The following is a 10593-nucleotide window of genomic DNA, read 5'->3' as shown; positions in this document are numbered from 1 at the left end:
GTTGGCACCGTCACAGACACCCCTGGAGGGACCCAGGTGCCCCAGGATGAGTCCTGGTACCCCAAAACAAACCCGGGCACCCACAGATGGGTTCTGGCTCCCCAACACAGACCCAGGCACCCCAAGATAGATCCCCGCACCTGGGAGAGATCCAGGCAATCCCAAATAGGTATTGGCACCTTGGGATGGGTCCTGGCACCCCAAAACTTGTCCTGGCACCCCAGTAAGGGAGCCGGGCACCCCAAGATTGGTCCTGGCAGCCACAGATGGGTCCTGGCACTCTAAAACAGATTCTAGGACCCCCAAACAGACCCAGAGACCTCAAAAGTGATCTGGCAGCACCAAGACTTGTCCCAGTCCCCCAAGAAAGTCTTGGGAACCCCAAAACAACACCAGGCACCCCGAGATATGGATCCCACCAAACTCAGATTGGTCTAAGCACCCCAATATCGTCCTGGCACCCCAAAACGCCCCAGGCAGCCTGGGATGAGCCCTGCCCCACAGCCCGCCCCCCTCAGTTATCAACACTCCCGAATTTCCCAGGTTTTATTCCAGCAGCAAGCAGAACAGGGGGGGAGGCCCAGGCCCCCCAGTTGCCACCCCCCGTCCCAGAGGGGACAATGGGGGGGTTGGAGCCCCCCGGGGGAGACTGGCACTGGCACTGGCTCCGGTCATCAGCAGAGGGTGCCTGGTGTCCTGTGGGGAGCTGGGGACCCCCGGCAAGGGGGCCAGCATGGAGGGGGGACACACCAAGGGCGGGGCTCAGCAGGTCAGGACATGGGGGACCCCCACAGGAACGGAGGGACCCCCCCGGGAAGGGAATGGGCTCAGCTGGCCTGGACAAGGGGGATCCTCCACCAAAGATCCCCCCAGGACATGGACAGGACCCCCCAGGAAAGGGGAATCAGGTAGCCTGGACTTGGGGGGACCCCCCTGGGCAGGAAAGAGGGGACCGGGGCGGGGGGGGGGGCTCAGAATGTCAGGACATGGGGGACCCTTCCCCCCACCTCGGAAAAGGGGGTTCAGCTTGGGAGGATACGGGGGAGCACCCTGAGAAGGGGAGGCCCAGGGCTCTCAGCTGGGCTGGACAGGAGGGACCCCCAGGAAAGGGGGAGGGCTCAGCTGGGCCGGACATGGAGACCCCCCCCTCGGGAAAGGGGGTTCGCTTGGCCAGGACTTAGGGGGACACCCTGGGGGGGCAGGGAACGTGGAGGAGCCCCCTGGGAAAAGGAGGGTTCAGTTTGTGTGGGCATGGGGGACACCCCAGAAAGTGGGGCGCAGGGGGGGCTCAGCAGGTCAGGATTTCGGGTTTGCTCAGGAAAGAGGGGGGCTCAGCTCAGCCGGCCAAGCCAAGGCCTGGGGGGTCCCCAGGAAAGGCGCTTCAGCTTTCCAGGACGTCGGAGGACTCGGACACGAGCTTCCCGTCGCGGGTCTCGATCTTCTTGATGACGATGGCCCGGGATTTGAGGGGGGCCGTGCTCTCGGGGGGCGGGGGCGGCACCGAGTACCCTGAGCTGACCATGGCCCCCCCAAAGGCCCCCCCAAATCCCCCCCCAAAACCTCCCCCGAGTCCACCTGTGAGGAAGAGGGAGCAGCTGTGAGGAGGGGCACGGGGGGGGCACCCAAAATCGGGGGGTTCCAGGGACCCCCCCAAACTCACCCAGGTACCCCGAAGGCTTGGTGTGGATGCTCAGGTTCTGCACAGCAGCCTCCAGCCTGGGGGGTCCCCCAAATAGGATTAGTGATGGGGTGGGGGATAAAGGACATGGCCTGGGGGGAAATCTGGGGGGGAAGGTTGTCCCCCAAAACTTTCCCCTAAAGAGGAGCAGTGATGGGGGGTTTATTTAGGGACATGGCCAAAATGCAGGGGGTGGGAGGGGGCCCCCCAAACTGAGTGGTTTTGGGGGGAGAGAAATAAGGGACATGGTCAGGAGGGGGGGACTTGGGATGTTCATGGGATGTGAGAGATGGGACATGCAATGTCTGTGGGATATGGGATACCCACAGGGTAAGGGATGTGGGAAATGGGGTGTCCATGGGACATGGGATAGCCACAGGATATGGGATGTGGGATAAGGAATGTCCATGTAGTATGGGGTATGGAACGTGGGACGCCCCTGGAATATGGGATCCTCGCAGGATATGGGACATGGAGCACAGAATGTTCATGGTCTCCAGGAGGAAGGGTGTGGTAAAGGGGATGCCCATGGGATATGGGATGGAACATCACCAGGTGTGAGATATGGATGCCCAGAGCTTATGGGATGTGGGATGCAGTGGGTTATGGGATGTGAGATGCCCATGGGATCTGGGATCTGGGATTTGGGACTGGGGCTTCCCACCTGCTCTCCTCGCCCTCCAGCAGCTTCCTGTAGGTCGCAATCTCGATGTCCAGGGCCAGCTTGACGTTCATGAGCTCCTGGTACTCCCGGAGCTGCCGGGCCAGGTCCTGCTTGGCCTGGGTCAGTGCCCCCTCCAGGTCGGTCAGCTTGGCCCTGGCGTCCCTCAGTGCCAGCTCCCCGCGCTCCTCAGCCTCGGCCACGGCCGCCTCCAGCCCAGAGCGCTGCAGGACAGGATGCTGAGCGCAGCATCTCCCTGGGCCAGTGTCCCCATCACCCAAAATCCCCAGTGTCCCAATGTCCCTCACCCCCTCAGTGTCCCCATGTCCAAGCATACCCAGTGTCCCAGTATTCCATGTCCTGTCATCCTCTGTGGTCCAGTGTCCCTGTGTCCCAGTATTCCTCACCCTCCAGTATCCCTCATATCCCGCTATGCCTCATCTCTCTTTTCCCACCAGTATTCCCAGTCCCCAAAATCCCCCATGTCTCTGAGCCATCGCTCTCTCCTCCCGTTTCCCAGGTGACATCCCAAGGGATCCTCAGGAATCCAGTGTGGGGGTTCCCAGGGGGTGCTGGAGGATGTGTGGGGGGGCAGGCCCTATGCTTCCAAATGTCCATCTGAGTTGGACCCCAAACCTGGTTTTTCAGAGCCTCAATCTCTGCCTGGATCCGCTGGATGCGCCGGTTCAGCTCCTGGATCTGGCCGCGGGTCTGACGCAGGTCGTCCCCCTGCTTCCCAGCTGCTGTCTTCAGCTCTTCGTACTGGAGACACCAGACAGGGGTGGCAATGTGGGGCATCCCCCAAACCCACCAGCGCCCCAAAACTAGTAGGAAAAAGCTGGGATGTGGCCAAACTTGGAGGGATAGTCCAGGGTGGGGTGCGGTAGGTCTGGCTGGGTTGGGGCTGGGATTTTGGAGGGATGGAGATGGGGGGATCCCCCTTTTTCACCAGCACCCAAAAAAACTGGGATGGAAGACCTGGGATGCAGTGGAGGCAGGAGGGATGTCCTGACAGGGATGTGGTAGCTCCAGTTGGAATATGGGGGGTCCAGATAGATTTGGAATCGAGATCCTGGGAGAATGGAGATTGGAGGGACCCCTCTTTTCCCCCAGCACCCCAAAATTTGGGATGGAAGAGCTGGGATTTGCCTGTATGAAGAAGGATGTTGCAACTGGGATCTGGGACCTCAGGGGATGGAGACGAGGGGACCCCTCTGTTCCCCAGCACACCAAAACCAGGGTGGAGAGAGCTGGGATGTGGCCACGCCAGGAGGGATGCTCCAGCTGGGATGCCATGGGTCCGGTTTGGAGTCAGGGTCTTGGTGGGATGGGGAGGGCGGAGCCTAATTTTTCTACCAGCACCCCAAAAATTCAGAGGAAAGAGCCAGGATGCAGCGCTGCTGGGAGGGCTGATCCAGCTGGGATGTGGCAGCTCTCATCGGGATGTGGTGGGTCTGGCTGGGCTTCAGTCTGGGATCCCAGTGAGATGAGGCCCCCCCAGTCTGCACCAGCATCCCAAAACGGAGGATGAAAGAGCCTGGGAAGTTCTGGCACTGGGATCTGCACCAGGAATGGAGATGGGGGCCCCTCCCTGCCCTGTGGCTCCCCGGGACTGGGGTGAGCCCACGCCAGGGGGAACACTTCAGGCTGGGATGTGGCAGCTCCGGTTGGGTCTCCAGCCAGAATTTCTCCCACGCAGCAGCTGCTCCCTCCAGGGCAGGGAGGAAGATGAGGAGGATGAGGAGGAGGAAGATGAGGAGGATGGAGGAGAAGGAGGAGGAGGAGGAGGAAGGATTTGGGGCAGGGAGGAGGAGGAAGAGAAAGATGTTTCAGGAAGCAGGAAGGAGAAGGAGGAGGATGGGGCAGGGAGGAGGAGGAAGATGCAGCAAGGAGGAAGATAAAGGTTCAGGGAGCATGGAGGAAGTGACAAGGAGGAAGAAGGATTGAGGCACAGGGAGGGAGGAGGATGAAGGCTTGAGAACTCGGAGTAGGACTGGGGGGCAAGGAAGAGGATGAGAAGAAGACTTGAGAAGCAGGGAGGAAGAAGGCTCAGGGCAGGGAGGAGAAGTAGGAATAAGAGAGGATGGGGCAGGGAGGAGGATGAAGGCTCAGGGTGTGGAAGAGGAGGAGGAAGTTTTAGGGAGAAAAGAGGAGGAAGATGAAGGTTTGGGGAGCAGGCGGAGAGGAGGAGGATTAGTGGTAAGCAAGGAGGAGGAAGAAGGTTTGGGGAACAAGGAAGAGGAGGAAGAGGAGGAGGAGGAGGAGGAAGATAAAGGCTTGGGCAGCAGCAGGGGGTGCTCTCCTGACCTTGACCTGGTAGAGGCCTTCAGCCTCAGCGCGGCTGCGGCCGGCGATGTCCTCATACTGCGCCCGCACGTCCGCCAGGACCCCGGCCATGTCCAGCTGGCGGCTGTTGTCCATGGACACCACCACAGCCGTGTCCGACACCTGCGCCCGCAGCTCCTGCAGCTCCTGCGCACACGGGGGACGCCTTGAGCAGGGGAGCACCCCCCGAACCCAGGCACCCCAAATCCCAGGCAGCTCCAAACCTCCTCATAGAGCTGCCGCAGGAAGTTTATCTCGTCCGTGAGGCTCTCCAGGCGTGATTCCAGCTCCACCTTGGACATGTAGGCTTCATCCACGTCCTGCGGGGACACCCCTGTCACCCCTGTTCCCAGCACCCCCAGGGACCCTCACAGCCACCCCTTGGTCTCAGGGACTCCCCCCATGTCAGGGTCCCCCCTCAGTGTCGGGGCTCCCCCACCTTTTTGAGCAGGACAAACTCGTTCTCCTTCTCTGTGCGGTGGTTGATCTCCTCCTCATACCTGGGCAGGGGGACACAAGGATGGGGGGCAACAGGGGCACATGGAGGAATGGGCATGGGGGACATGGGGATGGGGGGAACATGGGGATGGGAGTTGGGGGGACATGGGGGACATGGGGACAGGGGGAACATGGGGATATGGGAATGGGGGACATGGAGAAATGGGCATCGGGTGACATGGGGACAGGGGATATGGAGACAGTAGGGAGGGGACATGGTGACAGGGGGGACATGGTCTATGGGGACATTGGGATAGGGAGGGATATGAGGATGGGTGACATGGGGACACAAGGGGATGGGAGGACATGGGGAAGTAGGGACAGGGGGACAAAGGGACAAGGTGATGGGAGGATGTGGGGACATAGAGAGGACTTAGACCGGGGATGTGGGGACATGAGGATACATGGTGGGAGCATCGAGGGCCATGGGGACAGGGGGTGAGGGCACACAGGGTGGGGACACAGGGATATGAGGGGGAACACTCAGGGACACAGATGTGCCCTTGAATTCCTCCAGGAGGCTGCAGGCGTGGCCTGGGCGGCATCAGCAGGCACAAGGTGGCATTGGGGGGCTGCAAGGTGGCATTGGGAGGCTGTGGGGGGGCCTGGGGAGACAGGGGGTACCCAGGAGATTTAGGGGACATTTGGGGACACTGACTTGGCCTTGAACTCCTCGACCAGCCCGCGGACGTGGCCGAGCTCTGCGCGCAGCCGCTGCCGCTCCTGCCCCAGCGCCTCCAGCTGCCGCCGCAGGGTCCCCGCGTAGCCCTCGAGGAGCCCCCCCAGGCTGCTGCGGGGAGGGGGCTGCGCCCGCAGGAGCCCCCACTTGGTCTCCAGGAGTTTGTTCTGCTGCTCCAGGAACCGCACCTGCGGACAGGGAACAGCGCCCCAAAACCAGCCAAAATCACCCCAAAATCACACCTGGGGGAAAGCAGGATCGGGGGCACTCCCATACCACAAAATCACCCCAAAGCCACCTCCACCCCCAAATCACACCTGGAGGAAAGGGGCTCAGGGGCAATCCCACTCCCCAGAATCACCTCAAAATCTCTCCACACCCCAAAATTACTCCAAAATCACTCCTGCACCCCAAAATACCACTTGGGTGAAAACAGGATCTGGGGCACTCCCATACCTCAAAATCACCCCAAAAACACCTCCACTCCCAATTCATACCTGGGGGGAAAGGGGGAAAAGGGAATCAGAACCCCAAAATTACCCCAAATCAGCCCCGGGGGAATGGGTTGGGCTGGAGGGGGGCATGTGGAAGGGAGGGCAGGGGAGAGATTTGGGGTCCTGGGGCAAGCTGAGTGTCCTTGGGTAACTCAGGAGGGTTCAGGGTGTCCCCAAAAAGGGGTGTCAATGTCTCTGAGGGTCTCAGAAAGTCCCCAGAGGTGCTCAGGAGGTCCCAGCTGATCCAGAGGGTCCCTGAAGGGCACCCAGAAGGGCTTCTCAGTGTCCCCAGGGGTCTCAGGAGGGCCCCAAAGGTGCTTGGGATGTCCCATCTGAGACTCAGGGGGTCCCAGAGAAGGTCTCAAGTCCCCAAGGGTACAGAAGTCCCCAAAGATGTTCAGGAGGTCCCAAGGTGGTCTCAATGTCCCCAGGTGTCCCAAGATGTCCCAGGTGCCCCAAGAGGTCCCAGAAGCCAGTCCCAAGGGTGGTCCCACCCCTCCTCGGGGTCCCCCCAGCCCCACCTTGTCGATGAAGGCGGCGAATTTATCGTTTAGGGTCTTGATCTGCTCCTTCTCCTCCCGGCGCAGCTCCTGCAGCTCGGGATCCACGGCCACGTCCAGCGGCGCCAGGAGACTCCGGTTGATGGTGACGGCCGTGATGCCCCCGCCCGGCACCCACGAGGGTCCCCCGAGCCCCCCGGAGCCGCCCCGGAGCCCCCCGTAAGGGCCGAGAGCCGGCGCCGTGCTCATCCTCAGCGCCGGAGCGGCCGTGAAGGAGCGGGACGAGAAGGAGCGGCCCGGAACGGCCGAGCTGCTCCGCAGCGGCTGCCGGGGGATGGAGACCGACATCTGAGAGGGGAGAGTGCGAACAGCGGCTGGAGAGAGCCTGCCAAGGGCTCGGGAGGTGCCAAAGGAGGAGGGCGGCCGGAGGATGGGGAAGGTGGAGAAGATTGGGAGGAGGTTGGAAGTTGGGGAAGGAGATAGGAGGGAGTTTAGAAAGAGGTTGGAAAGTGGGTTGGAGGAGGCTGAGGGGGATGAGGAGGCTGCAGGGAGGATGGAGAAGGTTAGAAGGAGGATGAGGAGATTGGTGCAAGTTTGGAAGAGGGTTGGAGAAGGTCCTCAGCTGAGGAGGACGAGGACGACTGGAGGAGGCCGAGGACGGCTGGAAGAGGCTGAAGACGCTCAGGATGATGAGGACGGCTGGAGCAGGTTGGAGACGGCTGAGGAGGACGAGGCCGAAGGCCGCGCTCGGGGCAGGGAGGCTCCGGCGGCCGCCCCGGCAGGACCGGCCGGACGGGTCGGGGCAGGACGGGCCGGGCCGGGCGGAGCGGCCGGGCGGGTTCCGGGCGCCTTCCCGGTTTGGTTCCCGGGTTGGTTCTCGGGTTTACCCCAGAGCCGGGGGAGGAGAAGCGGGGGGAGGGACCGGAGCTTTAACCCCTTCGGGACGTGCGATTGGCGGGATCGCCGGGATCCACCGGCATCGGGACGGGAGGGTACGCGGGGGTGGGCTTACCCCAAAATGCGGTCCCTGCTCCCCACCCCCCTCCGCGCCCCCTCCCGAAGTAGGAGACCCACCGACACTCCCTAGGGAGTGTCCCCAGCCCTTCCCCACCGTGTCCCCACACCTGAGTCTCCTAATCTGAGTCCCTGACTCCATGGCACCAAGTCCTGTCACCCAGTTTGGGCCCCCGACCCCCAACCCCAGTCCGGATCCCCTCAGTCTCAGCCCCCAGCCCCTGACCCAAGCCCATGTCCCCAGCTTGTCCCCCAGTCTGGGTCTCCAGACCAATGTCACCACCCTGTGTCCCCCAGTCTGCATCCCCAGCACTACATCCCCAATCTGTGACCCCAAACTATTCCCCCAACCCCTGACCCCAGCCCCTGTCCCCAAATCACAACATGGGGCTCCAGCCCTCACCAGGGCCTGTCCCCAGCGCCAAACTCAGCGGCAAAATAGTGAAAACATATCCAAAAGGGCATGGGATGGATGGATGGATGGATGGATGGATGGATGGATGGATGGATGGATGGAAGTTCAGGTGTGTGCAGGTGGGTCTGACAGGTGCCAGTGTGTGCAGTGGTGTCTCCAGCCCAGACTTGCCCGGCACGAGGGCGGCACACGCTGGGCACTGGGAGGGCGGCACCCACGGGCTTGGGATCCTGCACTGGGATCGAGAGGGAGGGAGGGACCTTCCTTCCTTCCTTCCTTCCTTCCTTCCTTCCTTCCTTCCTTCCTTCCTTCCTTCCTTCCTCCCTTCCTCCCCAAATCCATCCAGATTCCACCGGGGGATGTCAATAGGTCTGAGCAGCCCAGCCCCACAGGGAGGGTCTCAAGCCCCCCCAGACCTGCAAGGGCCGGGAGGGGACACGATCTGCTCCCCCCTCCGCCCCCCCAGAGGCTCCCACCACCTCCAGCTCCCTCCCTAAATCCCGCCCGTCTTATCAGGAAGGAATTTCCAGAGATAACCCTGGAAGGGGGGGGTAGGGTGGGCCCCAGACCCTGCAGGACACTGCCCCAGATCCCCACGACCACCCAAGGAGCAGTGGGGACCCCCTAAACCCTTGACGCCCCCCCCCCCCCCCCCGCCATCAGATGGGGACACTGAGGCACGGAGGGACACGGGGGGATGGGAGACCTTATGGGCATGGGGGAGACTCGGGGGAACACGGGGGGACGCGAGGAGCGGACGCTGGGGGATACCGGGTGACACGGGAGGAACACACTGGGGGGACGTGCGGGGACACCGGGGGCTCACAGGGACACGGGGGACATTTGGGGACCGGGGGACACAGGGGCGAGCGGGAGGGGGAACACGGCGGGGCAGAGGGACACGGGTGGGACACGTCACCCACGCGGAACGCCCGGAATGTTCCCGATAAGGCCCAGGGTGGGAGCAGCCCCGACACCCCCGCCCCTGCCCCGCGCCCTTCAGGGGCTCCCAGGGGGTCCCCAAAGAGGGACGAGGCCGCTGGACCCCGGGCAGGACCCCCGAGACCCCCGGGTCTGGCACCTCGGGGACCCCGCGGGGAAAATGGAGAAAAAAGAAGGGAAAGGGGGCAAAAAGGGGGAGATGGGATAGAACAGGATAAAATTGGGCATAAGTGGGGGAAAATTGGGCAGGAACGGGGCAAAACGAAGGGAATGGAAGGGGAAGGATTGGGGCAAAGCAGAGAAAAACGTGGGTGAAAAGAGAAATGGAAGAAAAAGGGGAAGGACAAAATGGGCAGAAACGGCAAAAAAATGGGGGGAAACCAGCAAAACTGGACAGAGATGGGGCAAAATCGGGCAAAAAGGGATAAATGGGACATGAATGGGATAAAACAGGGCAAGATCAGGCAAAAAGGGTAAACGTGGAACAAGAATGGGATAAAATTACAAAATAGGGCAAAAAATAGTAAAATGGGACAGGAATGGGGTAAAACAGCAAAATGAGGCAAAACAGCAAAATGGGAAGGTTTTGCATAAATGGAGTAAAATGGAGAAAAAGACAGGAATGGAGGAAATTTGGGAAAATGAGAAAGGGGCAAAAATGGGACAAAAATGAGATAAAGCAAGGCAGGGGTGGCTCAAAAGTGGGCAAAAATTAGTGAATGGGATATGAACAGGGAAAAATAGGACAAAATGGGGCAAAATGGGGAAAACTGAGTAAAACAGGCCAGGAATAGGGTAAAAGAGATCAGGCAGGGGCTGCAGCAGTGCAAAGATCAGTAGGGTGATGTGGGGCTGGCTGTGGTGACCCGAAAATGTGTGGGGCTGACTCTGCCCCACATCCCACAGTTCTGGGGCCAAGTCCTATTCCTTTGTCCCCCACCCCACAGTTATGGGGTCGATCCCATCATTCTGAACACATACCACAAGTTCTGGGTCAGACATCCATCCCTCCAACCCTCATCCTACCAGTTCGGGGGCTGATTCCTTTCCCTCTGCCCCCTACCCCACAGTTCTGGGTCATACCCCCTTCCACCCACCCCACACGTTTTGGGGTTGATTCCCTTTCCCAGTTCTGGGTCAGACTCCCAAACCTCTGCCTCACATCCCACGAGTTTTGGGGCTGATTATTTCCCCTCACACCCCACTGCTCGGGTTTTGGGGCCGGTCCCCGCAGGAACAAAGCCCTGGGCCGGCTCCAGCCGCACCTTCCCTTCCCGGGAGCGAGGCCGTGGGGAGGTGCCGTGGGGCCGCTCCCGGCTATAAATCCCGGCCAGAATTCCCGCCCGGAATTCCATCCGCGCGTCCGTCCGTGCCACTCTCAGGCTCC

The 10593-nt window shown here is 61.3% G+C and overlaps 1 protein-coding gene across 1 annotated transcript; it reads right to left on the bottom strand.

The window, feature by feature from the left end:
* Window positions 1-1238: 1238 nt before the first annotated feature.
* KRT8 (keratin 8) lies at window positions 1239-10542 on the bottom strand. The gene is given in 11 exon segments (XM_054295152.1): window positions 1239-1497; window positions 1500-1613; window positions 1616-1716; window positions 2343-2563; window positions 2976-3101; window positions 4647-4811; window positions 4889-4984; window positions 5104-5164; window positions 5821-6029; window positions 6857-7183; window positions 10472-10542. Coding segments are annotated over 10 exon segments (1536 nt in total). The 5' UTR covers window positions 10472-10542; the 3' UTR covers window positions 1239-1381.
* Between the last annotated feature and the right edge of the window lie 51 nt (window positions 10543-10593).

The sequence above is a fragment of the Melozone crissalis genome, unplaced genomic scaffold (genome assembly GCF_028551555.1).
Source record: "Melozone crissalis strain CALT ecotype California unplaced genomic scaffold, PUWL_Pcris_2 ptg000537l_1, whole genome shotgun sequence".
Lineage (NCBI taxonomy): Eukaryota > Metazoa > Chordata > Aves > Passeriformes > Passerellidae > Melozone > Melozone crissalis.
The sequence above is the reverse complement of the archived record's forward strand: the minus strand, read 5'-3'. Positions and strand labels throughout refer to the sequence as shown.